The sequence below is a fragment of the Chenopodium album genome, chromosome 2 (genome assembly GCF_948465745.1).
Source record: "Chenopodium album chromosome 2, dcCheAlbu1.1, whole genome shotgun sequence".
Lineage (NCBI taxonomy): Eukaryota > Viridiplantae > Streptophyta > Magnoliopsida > Caryophyllales > Amaranthaceae > Chenopodium > Chenopodium album.
In genome coordinates this window covers 84,258,911-84,277,823 of record NC_137835.1, presented here as the reverse complement: position 1 = coordinate 84,277,823, position 18,913 = coordinate 84,258,911, and the positions used below count along the sequence as shown (strand labels likewise).

At 33.2% G+C, this 18,913-nt stretch overlaps 1 protein-coding gene and 3 non-coding genes across 4 annotated transcripts; 1 reads left to right on the top strand and 3 right to left on the bottom strand.

Moving 5' to 3' along the window:
- Positions 1–1,092: 1,092 nt before the first annotated feature.
- LOC145608777 (small nucleolar RNA Z102/R77) lies at positions 1,093–1,178 on the bottom strand. The gene has a single exon (XR_014105889.1). It is a non-coding gene; the product is annotated as a small nucleolar RNA Z102/R77 (small nucleolar RNA).
- Positions 1,179–1,460: 282 nt separating this feature from the next.
- On the bottom strand, positions 1,461–1,547 carry LOC145608784 (small nucleolar RNA Z102/R77). The gene has a single exon (XR_014105894.1). It is a non-coding gene; the product is annotated as a small nucleolar RNA Z102/R77 (small nucleolar RNA).
- A 7,782-nt stretch (positions 1,548–9,329) lies between these two features.
- Positions 9,330–9,416, bottom strand: LOC145608772 (small nucleolar RNA Z102/R77). Its single transcript, XR_014105886.1, has one exon. It is a non-coding gene; the product is annotated as a small nucleolar RNA Z102/R77 (small nucleolar RNA).
- Positions 9,417–11,194: 1,778 nt separating this feature from the next.
- Positions 11,195–18,404, top strand: LOC145591273 (uncharacterized). Its single transcript, XM_081647687.1, has 9 exons — positions 11,195–11,485; positions 13,028–13,300; positions 14,101–14,300; positions 14,441–14,791; positions 14,920–15,120; positions 15,243–15,313; positions 16,030–16,169; positions 17,657–18,016; positions 18,184–18,404. Exons 1-9 carry the CDS (start codon positions 11,446–11,448, stop codon positions 18,195–18,197), a joined length of 1,650 nt encoding a protein of 549 aa, XP_081503813.1. The 5' UTR covers positions 11,195–11,445; the 3' UTR covers positions 18,198–18,404.
- Positions 18,405–18,913: the final 509 nt, after the last annotated feature.

Sequence of the window (18,913 nt, the reverse complement as noted above, 5' to 3'; positions counted from 1 at the left end):
TGTAAAAATCTTAAAATGATTTTAGTTTTGCCTCAGATCATGCTCTGAAGCATAACAGAAAATAAGCAAACTAGAGGGCTGAGTGAGGACTGCCTCCAAGTACAGCAAAAACTGAAACTAAGCAAACTGAATAAGAACGTGCCTAAAACAATAGTAATTACATCAAACCAGACTACAACTTGTCTGAAATCATTGGAGTCATCTGCAAGTTTCTGTAAGAATGCATGATATTTTTATATATCAGTATGATACTAAGGGCAACTTAAGCCATATATACAGTTGATATCACGGTGCATATCACATTTCACGGTTGCAGTGTCCGGAAAACAGAAATTATCAGCAGAGTATTCTTTTCTAAAGCTCGGTATAGCTCAGCCACCACTGCTTGTGCATAAAACTTTTGAAAGAGCAACAACAGAATTCAAAACTCCCGGACGTTCGTCTTGGAGATTAGAAGAATGGTCATAACTCAAAACTCAAATACATCATTGCACTGCATAACTGGCCAGAGTTTTAATTTTCAAGAACAAATCAAAATTATTACTTCAATCCATTCAACGAAGATTAACTTGAATCTCAACCCTCAAATAAGTTCCTGAGTTCGTTCTTCGTTTTCGATTAGATTATCGTCTGTCGATTGTCCAGTAGTTATATCTAATGAATCTGTAATCTAACATTAATTTCCTGGTAGTTAAGTTAAGTCAACATTGTTACACAGTTCATGGTTGGAGTAGCACATACAGAACAGATGAAATGATTAAAATCAGCCTTCCAAAATCAACAATTCAGCGAATCAAAAACCAAAATAATTGTTTAAATTAATTAAAATATGAGCAATAAAATAAATTGATTACCCGAAAACGACTAAGAATTTATAAATATCAGTCATTGCTTATACCAGCTAATAAAAATTTAGTTGGAAGAAAATTACAATGACAAATTACAAAAATTCAATTTTGCACAAATATTGAGCTCAAACAGGAATTTAATTTCTATGTCAAGCCTTCGATATGTGCTTAATTAATTTAATTTACACAAAGTTATTTCAAAATTTACAAAAAAAATCCCAGAAAAATTGAAAATTTAATTAAAGAATGATCAGACAGTACGAATACGTGAATACACCATCATTCCGGCGAATCAAACCAATAGGGAAATAATCACTCATCACCTCATTCTTTATTTTCCATTAATTTATAAATTTTACAAATTTATCAAAAATAATTATAAAAAAAATTAGTATAGTCGCCATTAAAAAGGGATTATCAAGCTATGAAATAATAAATAAATAAGCAAGAAAATCCCAAAAATGGCGACCTTTAAAAATTTAGCATATCCTATGAGCTCCACAAGGTATTGAATAAGCTTAACCAGTAAAGCACTCGAGTATGCATTAATCTACAAAAATTTAATTGAAAATTTGTAAACTAAAAAAAAAAAAAAAAAAGAAAAAAGGAGAGAAATTTAGATCAGATAGAGCTAATACATAGTATCGCCATCATATAAGCGTATCATTCCAATAGGGAAAATTGCTCATCATTTCATTTTCTCAAAAAATATAAAAAATCAGATGAAATAAAGAACAATTTTAGATAAAAATACAAAATTTGAGAAGATGAACCAACAAATTATTGATTTATCAGCTGAATTATGATTTGACGGCGTCGTGAGTTCGAAGAAGAACAAAGTGCGTTGAAGAACCCTAATTTCCGATAAACCCTAAATCTGGAGAATTGCATTAGTGGTTGTAGTATTTATATTGGAGGAAGTGAGGAAGGTTAAGAAAAAATTGTGGGTTTTGGTGAAATGAGCAACATGTGGCCCGCGAAGCTGTAGTCCATGCTAATATTGGGCTTAGATCGAATACATTCATATTCGTTGAATGTTTAGGTTAAATCTTCAATTTGATTGATGATGCAAATCATTATACTACCTCCGTTACAGGTTATGTGCAACGATTGCACATTTTCTCTTTCTGCTTTATGTCAAATCGTTGCACATAACCTGTAACGGAGGTAGTAAATAAAATTACATAATATGACATCATTATACTTATATGACTTCATTAGATTCATATGACATCATTATTGTCAAGTCACATCACTTCAATATATTTATATGACATCATTATATCCATATGATTTCATTATTGTCAAGTAATATCACTTCCATCAAAGAAATTCTATGACTCTAACTGTTAGAGTCATACAGGGGTATTTTCGTAATTTTACCATGTGCCCTTGCAAACTTTATATATATATATATATAGGCTGAGAAAAGGACAGCTCATGGCATTAAAGAATTCAAAAGGGGATAATGACAGCTCTTCCTCAAAAAAAATTCATTTTCACTTCCTCTCTCTAACATTTTCAGTTTCTCTCTAAAATTGGGAAAATGTCTCCGACGGCTTTTGATCGTTTTCCGACCAATATCAAAGTGAAAGTCTATACTATTACGGCCTACAGGTAACAACTCCTCAAGCTTTGGTTTTAAGATCCAATTTTATTTCAAAATTTGGCAAAAACGATATTGGGCGTCAATTTAGAGTTCTTTGTTCTTTTTTTTTTTTTTTGTATAAGATAGATGTACTTAGGGGTTGTAGGGAATAGTTTCAAGCCTTTAAAATCCCACTAGCTTGAACCCCACTGTGATCATACACTAAAGTACGGTGGCGTCCAAAAGGGAAGAAGATAGAGCAAAAGAGTCGCCAACAAGTTTTTAAGGAACTTGTAAACCGTTCACGAGGTGAAGGTTACACCCCTTAACGATCCAAGAGATCGTCAACTCCATAAGGTCATGAACCAAAATAGGGTTCGGGGATGAAGGTACAAATCCAACCTAAAAGAGATTGAATCTGCCCTAATAATAGGCCTCTACTTTATTCTGCTCGTATTCATGTGCGCTTTATGACTAACATGCAATCAATAGGATTAACCCTAAACCTATTTAATCTATGTTGGTTGAATTTAATGCACAAATAAACTATTATTGGCGATCACTTGAATTATAATCATATTAACCCTAAACAAGATTATTAATTATCTTATTAAGTGTGATTACAAGTACCAATTCCCTTTAACATACAATAAAGGCGTGATCAAGCAATAAAGAATAAGCATCAAGCAACATAATAATGAATATCATCATCATAAAAATAAATTATAATTGAAATAATCATGATAATAATCATAAAAGAAAATAATCATCATATTAATAATAATTGAAATAATTATCATAAATAAAATAATCATCAAAATAATAATATTCATAATCATTATAACAATTATAATCATAATCATATTCATGTTAATATTAAAGCATAATAAAAATAGCAAGATCCTAGGCATGATACTAACAAGATTAATAACAAACCCTAGCATGTCACTAAGCAATAAAAATCAAATCTTTAACCCTAATATGATACTAACATGAATAAATATTAGGAAGAGAATAGGAGGCATCGCAGGAATCATATTTAATATTAAAAATACCCTAGACATGATACTAGGAATATCATAATAACAATATAAACATGATATCTACATTATAATATCAATTAAAACAATTAAAGTACTTTCTTGGATGCCTCGTACCTCTTTCTAATAACAAAATACACACGTTAGTAACTTCAAGGAAAATAATAAACAAAACAATTAAATTAAATAATTTAAATAGAGATTTGGGACCAAACCCTCATAAATTAAAACCTTTCACGTCTAGGGCGAAGGCAACTTCGAATATGGCTAAGTGTTTCTAGATCTTGTGAATGCGGAATTTTGTATTTGAGAAAAGGCTAGTTTAGAAAAAGAGAGAGAGAGAGAATAATCAAGAAAATCTTGATAAGAGTTGGTGATTGAAAAAGGGGAGATATGACCTCTATTTATAGGAAAAAAAGAGAGTCGAAGAATTAAGAAAAGAATCCAAATTCGAATCGAAATAAAACTCGTAGACAGCAGTTTTTGCGGATTTTGTTTTTATCATATCTTTTGATCCAGGAATCGGAATAAGATGAATAAGATGTCATTGGAAATATCTTGAAGTCTACTTTCTAAACCAATTGGAATCAGATTAAAATATGTTTTAGAATAAAAGATATGAATGAAATAGTGAGACGGTGTCAGTTTTGGATAGAGTTTGATATCTTATTCATATCTTTTCCGTTATAGCTCGGAATTATTATTATAATATATCATTGGAAAGATAATTTCAAGATCTATCCAACCATATAAAATTTGGATAAAAAATATGAGGCACGAAAATAATATCTGACTGTCTTTGAACATGTTTAAATCCGAATAGAATTAGGACTTTAAAAAAGGAAAGTTTTATAAAAAAGGAAAGTTTATATTTAAATCAAATTCCTTAATCTTATCTTTTCAAAAAAGGATAATTAAGATATTTTAGAAACTTATAGAAGATTCTAATCAATCCTAATTAGTTTAGGAATAGGATTAAACTTTTGGACCCTCCTCATGATCATTGGGTCGTAGGTAAAATCCGGTTTGGGCCCAGTTTAGTATTTTGGCCATAACTTCCTCATTATTCATCGGAATTGGGCTTATAATATATCGTTGGAAAGGTCTTTTCAAGCCCCATCCAACTACACCATTATTGGACCCTTATCATGGACCAAACTAAACTGGAATGGACGTTTTCATAAAATAGAGTGGGTTTTCGAAAACAGAAAGAAAGAATTTTAACAAAAACTAACCGCAACACTAGACTTTTCACACTTTCACCTCATTCAATTATGGTTCAACGCGAAAGGCACTCATCACCGGGTTTGGTTTTGGGGAGACACAAATGGGTGTCTACAGGGGTGTACATAATAAGACCGGACCTGAAAATCGACCGGAATCGGAGCTTTTCGGATCGGACCTGTAGATTCAGGTCCGATCTCGATCCTTGAAATTCAAGGATTCAAGTCTCGGTCCGGATCAGGTCTAAAACCGGGGTTTTCAGGTCCGGACCTGAAACCCGGTAAAATTGGTTTTTTTTTTATTTATTTTAAATAAGCTTAATTTTAAAAAATCAAAACAGGTCCAAATTATGCAACAAGTCTTAAATTATCATAACCGGTCCATAAACAGGTCCAAATGCAGGTTCAACATGTTATTTATTAAAAAAACGAAAAAATCACACAGGTTTGTTCAGGTCCAAACCCGAACCGGACCTATTGCATCACGTCTGACCCGGAACTAGACCGGTACCTATTGATTCAGATTCGGTCTCTGATCCGAAAACCCGACTATCCGATCCGAATATCTGACTATCCGATCCGAAAATTCGGATATCCGAAAATTTTGGATCGGATACGGATTGCAATTTCTCCGATCCGAAAATTTCGGATATTTGAATTTTCGGATCGGATCGGATATCCGAAATTGAACAGCCCTACCATGAGCTATCCTTTTCTTAGTATTTTCATTTTTTTTACAATATTATTTTTGCAAGGCTGTACAGTAAAGTTACGAGAATACCCCTATTAGAGTCATACATGACTGTAATAGTTAGTCCTAGAATTCCTCCTTCCATCATTATATTCATATAACATCATTATTGTTAAGTCACATCACTTCAATATACTTTTATAGCATCATAATATACTTTTATGACATCATAATATACTTTTATGACATCATTATATTCTTATGACACCATTATTGTCAAGTACTATCAATTCAATATACTTTTGTGACATCATTATATATCAACATTTCAAAATAAAAACATAACTCATTCTTGGTACTTTATAGACATCTATATAGGTGTGTTATGGTTTCAAACCACCTTATATGACCTCGGGAGTCACCCCACGTATTCAGTTCAATTTTCGAAAAATTGACAAAAAATGACTCGAAATCGTGTATTATAGCCTTTAATTTTGAACAAAATTTCCACTTTTTTTAGACCCGGTAATAAAAATTGCCGAGAGGCTTCCCTTAGACCCTAATACACTCCGGTAGTCCATTTGGGTGGGTAAAACCATCCAATATACCTTCAAACTGTCAATTTGCCCCTTTACAACTTGCACCGATTTCATAAACTCGAGGCTATAACGGACATTTATGGCAACATATAACAATCATATATGGTTTCAAACGACATTATATGACCCTGTGATGTAGCCCCTGTATTCTTGAGACTTTTCGACACCGGGTCCTGAAACCTCTAAAATTGGCCAAAAAGCGTGTATAGCCTTCAATTTAGCCAATTTTTGACTTTTTTTTTTACCCGGAAACAAAAATTGACGAGAAGCTACCTATAGACCCTAATATCCTCCGAGAGTCCAATTGGGTGGGTGAAACCATCCAATTTGCCTTTAAGCATCCAATTTACTAGTTTTCGTACACGCCACTTGTTTTTTTTAAAAGTAATCGTCTATGAGGGCTAATTATTTTTACTAAATTGAAATTATTTTTGCTAAACTTAAATTATTTTTACTGAATTAAGATTAATTTATTGAAATTAAATTAATTTTATTTATTTTCTATCATATTTCTTCTTTAAAATATTACTGATTTTTACTCTTATTTTTTAATAAACTGATAAATATTTTTTTTTAAAGGTGAACTGAGTAGAACCTTAAGCCCTTAACCAAAGTCGGAAGCAACAAGAACCACACTTGGACAACCCTCAACCCAAACTCTTGTTGAGAACTCAAGATGGTTAAGGTGCTCCATGGCAAAACATAACATTCTCAAAATAACTAGAAATACTACCTCCGTCTCCGAAAGAACGACCCATTTGGCCTAATTTTAGTCTAAAAAAGAATGACTCATTTGCATTAAAATCCCCACCAGTTTTCAATAATATTTGTGCAAAATTACATTCCCCATATAAAATTTTGTTTTACTATGTACATTTACTTTTTTACAAACCTCATGTAAATTTATCTTTCCAATATACTTTTACTTCTTTTTACTTAACTTTCTTAATACCCGCGAAATCAATCTAAATGGGGCCGTTCTTTCGGGAACGGAGGGAGTAGAACAAACTCTCTAACAAGCAACCCAAGGAAAGAACAGTCTCTTATCTTGCCATTCACTAAATTAATGAGTGGCATATAATTGCTTGCCACAAAAGTGCAATCCCCCCCAACCCCCCCCCCCCCCCCCCCAAAAAAAAAAAAAAAAGGGTAAAAAAAAGGACATTTATTAGTGCAAATAAATGTGATTATGTCCTTAATATTTAAGGAGTTGACATGATCGAACAACTTCACTTTAAAAAAAATCATAACTTGTATATACTAGTCAAAATTAGGATTACATTACAATTAAAAGATAATAAAATTGTACAAAAAAACGCATTGAAAATAGATTGTTGGTGTGCTTGATAGTTGGTGCCATATACCTTGTTTCTTCTTGTTTTTCTCTTCTTTTTGGAATTTTCTTGGACATGTAAAAAGAAACTAGCAAATCAAATGCTAATGGATGCCTTGATGGATTAAAGTCCTATTCTGTTCACCTTATTTTCACTTATTTCATGGTTAATAAGTTCAGATAAAGGTTAATAAGTTTAGATTAAATAAGTTCAGATAAGTTGTGATAAAGGTTAATCAAGGTTACCCAAGTTTAATTTATAACTAAAATAAGTTCTAATAAGGGATAATAAGTTCAGATATCAGATAAGTTAAGATAAGATCATATTAGTTTAAATAAGTAAAAATCAGATGAATAGAATACACCGTAAGTCATCAAGGCATCATGGTATTTGTTTCAAAATGACAAATCCTAATTTTCACTTAACTAGCCCAATATGTTTGCCCTTGTCAACTTTGGCAATTAGTGACCAAGTGAAAATGGGAAGTGTTATAATGTCTGGTGAAATCCTTTTAGAGTTGTAGTACAAATTAAAAGTTGAGGAAATAAATGATAATCCCTCAGTCCCTAATTGTTTGCTCCACTTTTCTTTTAGGGTGTCCCCAAAAGATTGCCTCATACTACTTTTGACATGTTTTTTCACTTGCACTCTCTCTATCTCTCTCCTCATTGATATTTGTCTCAACCCATGTACACCATTTTTTACCCAAAACCTTAATAAAGTAGATTTATAGTTTGGGGCAAACAATTAAAGAAAGAGGGAGTACATAATTAACTATCTAATTTGTAACTGTTTATTTAGGGGGATATGAGGAGAGGGATTAGGGATTATGAAAAAAGGATATTCATGTTATTGTGTTTGTTTGTAAGGATAGAGACTAAAGAAGGGGGTAGATCAACGATTAAAACCCTCTATCTTCATCTTACTTACCACCCAATAATTTCCTTTTCTTTATTCTACCTTCTTCTCCGTATCCTTCACATCAAAGGTCTCCTTATTGTGGTAATGTAATGGTGGTTTAATAACTTTAAACGAAATAATTATACATCATTCATGTTGGCCTATATCAATTTGAATTCTCTTTTATTTCCAAACAATCAACAATTCATCCAAACAATGAAACGAGTATATAAATTTAGTGGTGTCAATTCAGATGATCAAATCGGGTCGATTTTTAAAGTTAAGTCATGCTAAATTATTAAATTACTGTATTACGTTTACGTGAGTGCAAATCGAAATCGAATATTTTTTGAATCAAATGTGCTTTTGTCACCTCTATACATGCTCCATTTCCTTCAATCCAAAGTGTAAATATGGCTTTGGGATTGAAGTTTGAACAAGGTGTAGCAAGATTCGTCATGCGAAGTCAATCAGTCATCTTTAAATTCCCCTACAAACAATGCTTGGTCAATAAAAAAGCATTAAAACTATCCCATTGCCTAAATTCATTCACAAAACCTTGATTAGCATAATTACGCTTAAATAAAGGTTTCAAAAGTCTATGAGATACGATTATAACGAAGCACAGCCTTCCCAGAGTGAACTACCAAGTAACGAGTGCGACCCATACCCGATTATTCAAGCTTTCTAAACAAATATTTGCGTCACTTGATATTTTGTAGGCGCTTATCTCAAGCTATGTAAACAAACAAGCTCAAGAAACTCCAATCAAGGACTCAAATCTCGCACAAGCGATGGGCTCAACAGGGGTATTACAGTCTTTTCACCTGCTCAGCCTTCAACCTTGTGCCATCTTCATTTTCCATCAGTAATAAATCCGATATTCAACAAAATTATTTCCATTCAAAATTAAAAAAATATACTTTGAAATAAACAAAAATAGAGAACGATCAGAGTACGAATACGTGATTTCGCCATCATTCCGGCGATCAAACCTTGAAATTGCAAGGATTTTATGATTAAATTCATCAAATCGATCTCTTTATAAATTTTCAAATTCGATAATAAAATGTATAAAAACAAAACAAAAAAGGAGAGAGAAAGTAAGAAGATCAGATAGAGCTAATACATTGTTGCCATCATATCGGCGAATCAAACCAATAGGGAAACATAGTTCATTCATCATTTCAATTTACTCTCCAATTCATTTTCAAAATTCAAATCAAAACAAAATAAAAAATCGCAAATTTGAAAAATCTGAGAAAGTTACGATAATTGAGAAGACGAGATGAGAGAGAAAGTGTCGAAAATGGTGTGAGATAGGCTGAGCTTGTGGTGCTGCTGTTGCGGAAGTGAGATGAGGTTAGAGCAGATGGAACCCTAATAGTTTGATTTGGGATTTTATAGAAGATGATGATTTGTGGAGGCTGGAATTTTGATATCCAATTAGGGCATATGGATGTGATGTGATTTGTAGCCCAAATCATAGGCCCAAAACACATTTGAAGGAGGAACCCTACTTTCTACTAAGTTGGAGAGCATGTTATGTACATTCGAGTGCATAGTACCCCTGGAATTATTTGATTTTATGGAGTAATGAACAAATAATTATTAGCTCATTTGTTGATTAATAACCAAATGATTTTGGGTGTATGATACACTCGAGTATATATAACAAACTAGATGAAGCCCGTGCGATGCACGGTTTGTTTGAATTTTTAAAAATAATTTTTTTTATACATATATTTATGTGCTAAAATTTGTTATATATTTAGATAAAATTCCTAATATCAAAATATAATATTTTATATTTAATTAATTTAAATTGGAAAATCTCATTCGCCAATTTTGCTTACATGACATTTGAATTATTTAATTATAAAAGATTTTAATAATCTCCTATTTAATTGGCTACTACTAAAATTTATAATCCTACATGGCACACTAAGAAAATTAGATCCTATATGGCTCTCTAAAAACTCGGGAAAAAACTCCCCTTTATATATATATATATATATATATATATATATATATTAGATTCTATGTAGATTGTGAACAATTCTTACAAGATCACTACATAATTAATTATTTTGAATTTGAGAATTTGCAATTATAATTGATACAAATGTTGGTCATTTAAAATATAACATAACGGTGTGGCAATAACACCAATATGATTATTTTTTTTTAAATAGAAATACATATATTTTAAATAGATATTAGCAACGGTCTTAATGTTAATGAGGTTAATGTGTTGTGTTGAAATAAAATGGGACACTGAATGGAGGACAAGCATATTGCTAGCATTGAAATGCACTGAGTTTATAGCAATTGGACATTTTTATAAGGGTGTGTGTTTATTAATTACAATTTTACTTATCAAAACATACCACGAACGTTTCGTTTAAGTGTGGTTGTGTTTTTAATCTATTCAACTTATTTCAAGAGTTTTTTAATAGATGTGTTTTGTTTCAATTTACAAATAAGATAAGGGTTAGCCGAGCTTAATTCACAATTGGAATATAAGTCCTGATAAAAATATATCCAAGAGATATAAGTTCAAATGATTGAAAATTTGGTTAGTAAATAATCCTTCATTTTCCTTGCCAAATTTAGGTTGAACTTGTAAAATTCAAACCAAACCAATTGAAATGTTCATATTTCACAAAAGTCTTTCGTCTTTGTATTCAATTGGGTTGTTTAATCATTACTTCATATGTTTAGACCAAATAAAAAAAATTGCACCATCAATTTAATAAAATAATCAATCATAAAAATAATCAATCGTTAGTCCATTAGCTTTTCAGCTACGAGTTTATAACTATGCAAAATATTATTTAACAATACAAATAAGTAAACCGATCAAAAAATCACTAACCAAAACCTCTTATACACAAAAGACAAACCGGATCAACTTATTATTATAGCCGAAAAGACCGCACCCTTAACATCGCTTCAAATCCTTCAATCCATTTCACTCCAAGTAAGTCAAGCTAGGCCCAAAGAAATGAACAATGACGCCCAAAACCGAGGTGTTGACACTTGACACAACCCAAAGCGGCACCGCCGCGCCTTTTCTTCTGTTCGCGTATCTTCTTCTGCTAGTCGAACACGCATCACCGCATCACAAAACACTACTCCCAAATTTCACAATTCTTAACCTCTTCCCCATTTTTTCTCTAACTAACTTCCTTTCTCTCTCCTCCTCATCTTCGCCCAACAATGGCGTCTTCTTCATTGCGTCGTCTTTTACATCACCTAGGTAATTTTTCTTCTTCATTTGATGAAATTGATGAAACTATTAACTATCATTTCTATGTCATTTTTGCCGTTTTTATATAAATTGTACTTTATGAATAATCGTAGACTTAATTGTTGTTGAGAAATTTCCTAATTCAAATTTAGTTGTTGTTAGAATCCTAATTTGAATGTAGGAATTGATTATATAGTTGAAACTTTGTAGTTCTATTGAGTAGTGTAGGTGTACAAGTTCATACATTACTTAATTTTAATATTACTGTATATATTAATGTATTGTGTATTTATGTTGAATCAACTCTTTAGAAATTTGGATAAATTTGAATAAGTATGAAGATTTTGATCAAACGGTCACAATTTCTTGTCGGAAAACTTTTTTTTCTGTCGAATAGGTTGCTCTTTGTAGTAGTAATTAAGCAAAGTTAAAATGTGGATGTATGTGGACCGTGGATTAAGTAGGCAAGCCGATAAATGATTATGAGCGTAAATGAGTCAAACACCTCGTTGGTGGAGCTGAGCTTGTTTATTGGAGAAGCTCGGAAATGTGTTCGGGTTTATTTGTTTACATAACGAACGAACTATGGCCGAGTTTGTTAATGAGTTGTTCGGGTTCATTGACATGTCTAATAAGCTACTAAACTTGTCTAATAGCTACTAAACTTGGTTATGGTTATGTCTAATAGCTACTAAACTTGGTTATGTCTAAAAGCTACTATATTTGGTCGGGTTCATTGACATGTCTAATAAGCTACTAAACTTGGTTATGGTCTATTGTTGCAATGAGAGGTGAAACCTTGAACTTATTGTGACATCTATTCCTGAACTTAGAAAATCTTCTATAGTTAATGTATTAGAGTGTACGATTGCATCACATCAGGACACTTAGTGAACGCCTTGACTCTTAGCCGTTGGTCTAATTGACTAATTGTTTATAATTTGCTCCATTTTGATGTTGGCTTATAGTCTGTTTGGATCTATTCTGCTTTTATTTTTGGACTTTGGTTCCAACTATAGATGATAAGTTGATTTGCCTACTTTTCTAACCTAACTATTGGAAAAATGTAGTTCATATCCTTTATCGACCATAGAATTACTCTATGAATAGGTAATGTCCTTTTTGTTTCTTACTTGATTTATCTATGAAGTGCTGTGCTAACATCAGTTGCAAATCATAGTTAATGAGCATAAAGTAAGTTTCGTGGTCAAGTATATGTTTCTTTGGGCTCAATGGGTTGAGTTTTTAGAATTATAGGGGTTTTTGTTACCTCAAACAATAAGCATCAGCTGCATGATTAGTAATACAGCTTCTTTTCTTGCTCCATGGTTCTATTCCATGATTGCCCTTACCCAGTTCTTTTTGCTACTTTGTTTTTGCTCTTTTTTGTATTAGCTTAAAATCTATTTGCTATTTCAGTGTGCAAACCTTACTATCTTTATTATGTCATTTCGCTCGTGACCTTTCTTTCTTTGCACTGAAGTATTTGCCCATCATTTTGTTATTCTTTCTTCTATTATATGTGTTAGTAATATTTAATCACATCTGTAGATATGCACATGGTGAAGAAACATGAATCATATGGAATGCTCGTATATGGCGCTCTTACCAGGTTTCGATCACTATCTTCAAAGTCTGAAAGCAAAGGTTCATATGAGGCATCAAAGAGGTCTGAGCTCATTGATAAGACAGATTATGATCGCACACTGGGAAAGTATAGCTCTGATGACGATGAAGTGAATGATAATACACGAAAGTCGGAACTTGCATGGCTTACGAAGGCACTTGAACCTGCACTACAACTTTGTAGGTGGGCTTTCCCAGGTCTGATAATTGCTAATTTTCTTGTTCATATACAAGGCTTTATATCAAAACAGAATATAATAAATGTTTTCATTAATGGTTTTTTAAGTGCACCATAAAGTTGTTAGTCATGTAAGGGACTTTTAGCTTTAGAATTTAGATCAAGGGCTGAAACTGTATGGATAAGATTGCATATAATCCATTTCTCTACCTCTTTGGGTTGAGACATCCTTAAAGGCATTAGGGGCGGTGGCATCAATATAAGGCCTTATTTATGCTTTCTTTGAGAGTAGTTAATTCTGTCATGGCAACCTTGCTTAATTTGCATGATTCGTGTATCAATTCTTTAACCATTCCAGCTATACCAGTTTCATATCACAAGCTTTAAATGCTTGCAGTCTTTGTCTTTCCATTACTAACATAATTGGATAAATTGTTTTCTTAATTATTCCAAAAAAAAAAAATAAAAAAATAAAATAAAATTGCAACGCCTTGAGAGGTCCTTTTTGAAGATGAAGTATTTTGTTTTCTCTTTCTTTCTGTATAATTCTATTTTTTTGCTACTCAAATATTTTTTTAATGAAGACCTCCATAAGTATTCATTTATCACTCTATAATGTTACATCTTCTGTATCTTATGCATTGCCTTGGAATCACTGTACATCGTAAGTGTTGAATGACAAAGTGGCTGCATTATTAATTTTTATTTGTTGTAAATTATTAGGAAAGTTTAAAAAGATATTTTGTTTGTATGGAGTCTCCTTTGAAATTTTTGTTTCATTCTTTCAGTTGGTAACTGGGGAAGTTGTTTTACGTAGCAGGAAATGGCTCTGAAAGTAAGCCTCCACCCAGTAGTCGTTCAATCGCTGAAATTGTTGCTAGTATCCAAAGAAGTAAGACTGGATTACAAGACTGGAGCCTCTCTGATCTCACAATTGGACTGTACCTTGTTTATCTTCGTCAAGCATCTGCAGCTCCACTTGTAGATGTTAAGGGTGTTCAAATCACCTCAGAATCCGTGGTAAATTTCAGAAATAATGTCCTAATAAATATGTTTACCTACCAATATCTTAGTTGCTGCAGGATTCTCACTATGTCTTGTTTTTGTAGTTTTTATTTAGACTATTGATTCTTCCTTCTTTTGATGCCTATGTGAATCAGGTACAAGATCTTGTATATCACTTGGAATTAGCTAGAGGATCATATAGGGGCACCCCTGCAGGCCTCGCCAGGCAAAGCATGCTTCGAGAAAGCAACATCCTGAAATTCATCAGTAATTCGAGCGTGATGAGACCTGGCTATTACATCGGTATTGATCCTCGCAGAAAACTTGTAATTCTTGGCATCCGTGGAACTCATACAGTATATGACCTTGTAACTGATATTGTGTCAACAAGTGATGGAGATGTCACCTTTGAAGGCTATTCAACCCACTTTGGTACTGCTGAGGCTGCTCGCTGGTTTCTGAATCATGAGATGGGAACGATAAAGAGGTGTTTGCATAAACATGAGGTTGTGAAGCTTTTTATGTAACTTAATTTGATATCTGTTTCCTTTTTCAGCTTACTTTTACATACATGTATACATTTCGCTTGTCTTTTTCAAGGCTGCTTTATTAGTATGGCCTAATTTATTCACAGGGTTTTAGGTTACGGTTGGTGGGGCATTCTCTTGGAGCTTCTACAGCTTCTTTATTGGCAATGATGCTTCGTCAAAAATCAGCCACAGAGCTGGGATTTGATCCCAGTACTGTAACTGCTGTTGGAATTGCTACTCCTCCTTGTGTGTCCAAAGAACTTGCTGAAAGCTGTTGTGATTATGTCAGCACGGTTGTGATGCAGGTAGGCATTTATGAGTATGTATGTTGAGTTCTGGGGCTATTAGGAGAGAACTTTATCTGACCTATGCATGCGCGGTCAGTAGTCACTACTCTTTGAGTAATATATGTTATATCGTCATGCAGGACGATGTTGTTCCTAGGCTAAGTGTCGCTTCTTTGGCAAGACTGAGGAATGAAATCATTCAAACTGACTGGTAAGCTAATGCCCCCTCATCATTCAGTTATTCCGACCTAAAATCTCTAACATTGCAATTTAAGAAGCAGGAAGGGAAGTTTGCTATGCATCATGTTATTTGGAAGAACCTTTGTCTCTCCTGTATGTGTACTTACTACTCCATTCTAGGTTGTGGTCTTATGTATGTCCAAGTTTTTGTTCTGTTCTGCCCGGTGCTTCTTTTCCTTGCAAGGTTAAAAATGTCAATGTTAATTTGTTCGATTTTTATATCTAATTCAGTGTGCTTCTAAACCTATATATGTTTTTGTTATAACTATAATAATTGTAATGTTGTTGTTTCTGTTGTAGTTACTATGTTTCTTCACTGTTTTATTTTAAGAACATATTTGGTTGATCTAAACAGCCTTGCCTATGGACCAATGGTGAAATCCGTTCTGAAATGTTGTTGCTGTTGCTAGGAACCTCTGTTGTACATTAGCTAATATTTTTCCCTCTTAGGGGCGGGGGTGGGTGACTGCCTGTAGAATTTGTGAATAGAGAGTTGACTTCCATGCTTAGGTTGTGGACAATGTCAACAATTCATCATCCTAGCGCAAATCTGACAAGCGATTATGTATTATAATATGTTGTAATGTAAACGATTTTTTTTTTTTTTTTTCCTGCTACTTTGTCCTTGCCGACTTTCATTAAATCATTGCTGATAATGATTTCTTTATATCCCCTGATCTTCTGTAGGATGAGTGTCTTGAAGAAGGAAGATTATAAAAGTGTGATGGAATTTTTCACAAATGCAAAACAGGTCATGTCTTCTGTACAAGATGTAGCTCGGAAAGTGGCTGACTATGCAAATTTTAGAAGCAGGACCAACAACTCTGGTATGACTCTATGTCCTTGTAAATATACCAATTGGAAACAGCTATTGTTTCAAATTGTTTAAAGATTTGTATTGATTATGCATATCTTGTGTCTAGCAGTAAATATTTTGACAAATGCATTATGACTAGTTATTATATATACCATGATCTCATTTTCCCATGGTTTTTATATTCTTAGGAGGGTTTGCAATAATAAGATAGTTGATACTGAGTAACGTCGATAAAATTTGTTGTACATGTTGTGTAAATTGCTAATATAGTGGAAAGGATTTTTGATGGAAGTCTTTAACCCCACGCTTGAAAGGGAAAGAGTGTTGCTGATTACTCCATATTACTTTAAAGCTTGGTATTAGTTGATGGATAAAAGGATTAGTTATGCAATTTATGTGTATACTTCATTACTGGATATTTGGTAGTCATAATTTCCACTCCCATTCATTTCTGTAGTTGGTAAAAGTGGCAATAGAAAAATAAATTAGAACCAAAGTTTTGTAGTTACTTACTTTGGACATTCATATTGGACAATTGCGTGAAATAGCACATATACTTAAACTATCTCAGCACATTATACCATATGGGCTGTCATTATTACATTTTTTATGCCTGCTCCAGAAATGAGATGAGAAAGAGGGTGGTACGGCCTTGTATTACTTTCTGTATTGAAGGCAAACAAAAATTTGTATGAAGGAAATCTTCATATTATAGTGTCATTCTTTGATATATATTGTAATTGTTATTCTTTCTAGTCTCTTGGTGCTTTCACCATAGGTTTCCTATAAAGTGGCCTAGAAACTGGTTTGCATTATTCAAATGATCTTTTATGATAACTTTTTCATCATGTCGGCTCCATTTGGTTTGACTTAAAACATTATCTATGAAAAATGAATTTTCATGGGAAACGTATTTTCAAGGAAAAACCACAATTGCAAATTAGTTTTTTTTTTGTTTGTTTCCTTGCAAAAAAAGTTATAGAGAAAATGAAAATATAGGAATGGAATGGTGAGGATACATGAGAGGAAAAAGAAGGTAATTAAGGCAGGAGTAATATGTGGCTTCCTTTCTTTTGTAAAGGAAAATGTTTTCCACCATTGAGACTTGAGAGTGTAATTTTCCACCACTAGGAAGATTGTTTTTCGCCCCTTCACAAACCAAACAAAGGAAAATAAGGGAAAATGGGAAACTCATTTTCTATGAAAACATTGTACATGAAACCAAACTGTTAGAGATATGATTACTTCTTATTTTGAATAGTTTTCATCTAAAACTTCTTATTTTGGATAGTTTGTCAGAATATAGATTATACACCAAATATTGTACATGTAACCAAACACACCCTTCATTGCATATAGATTACTTATTTTGGATAGTTTTCATCTAAAACCCGACTGCATACCCAGTATGCTATCTGAGTGATGAGCGTATAAGAAATACAAACATTATATTAGGGCATTTATATGACAATTGTAAATTGTTGCCTTGATTAACAGGTATATTGACAAGTGAGGATTCACTTGCTGGAGCCGATGGTCCCCCAGTCTCCAAGCCAACTGCTGTTATCAGGGACAAAGATGCTGTTATCAGGGATAAAGAAAATGCTGCTCTGATGCATGAAGAATTGTTTGTCCCAGGAACTGTTTACTATCTAAAAAGAAATACTGATGGCCAAAACAGCAGCAGCAACGGAAGCAAAGCGAAAGAGTACTTCACGCTCTGGAAATGGCATCCTGGGCAGCATTTCCAGGAAATTTTACTCTCGAGCAATTTAATTTCAGATCACAAATGCGAAAGCCACTATTATGCTCTCAGAGATGTAATCAAAGGCTTGCCTGGATCATCCAGTGATGAAGGTATTTTTTAACAACTTAATCCTGGGTATAATAATGAGTCATGCCTTGTGTAAATAGTTGTAGCAATTGTATAAGGTCCAACAATTGTCAATTTTGGGAAATTTGGTTGATAAAATTATCATACCTAATGATCAGATTTTGATTTTTTGCTGCCGTGGCCTGAATAGGATTGTTATTCTAATGTAAGAATAATGCCACTATTCCCTTGTGTAAAGGTTTGTTATTTCGTCCTAAATTAAGAAATAAAGACTTGGTAGAGGTGAGGTTTCGTATATTTAGACCTTGGTTTTACTAGCTAGAAAGAGTCCGGCGGGTTGCTGGAAATAGTTCGAGGACTGGTTTTCCAATTATAGATAGGTGGTTCCATCCAGTTTTCTCGTCTTTTCTACCAGTACTCCAGTTTTGCTGCTTGCCTTTATTGTGGTTTAAAGTAGTGCATCAACTGTTCTTACAGTAATTCTCCCCTTTTATCCTTTCACATTTACAAGTGACATTTCCTCAAAATGTTTTTGCCGCGTATCTGATCTATGGCGTTTTTGGTTTATGGAGTAACTTCTCTCAGTATGAAAACTAGGTTAACTTCTCTCAGCCTTAAATTGAAACTGTTTGTTGCGACTTGCGAGTCTGTTTGCTAGTCTAAGCTATGAGTGGTAGGCTGGTAGCTCGATCTGGTAAGGTCAAGATTGAGTCGTTTTCAGCTAATTAGTATGATTTGCTCGAATTAGACCGTTATTTTACCCTATACAAGAAAATCAGAAATTGACCCGATATTGACATAAATATGACACACCAACACAAGTTTATCCAAGATACTTGTAATTGAACGTGATACGAAACAAATTTGTTCTTTAAGTGTCATATTTTGGGAATATACTAAATGCAAGAAAATTCTAAAGC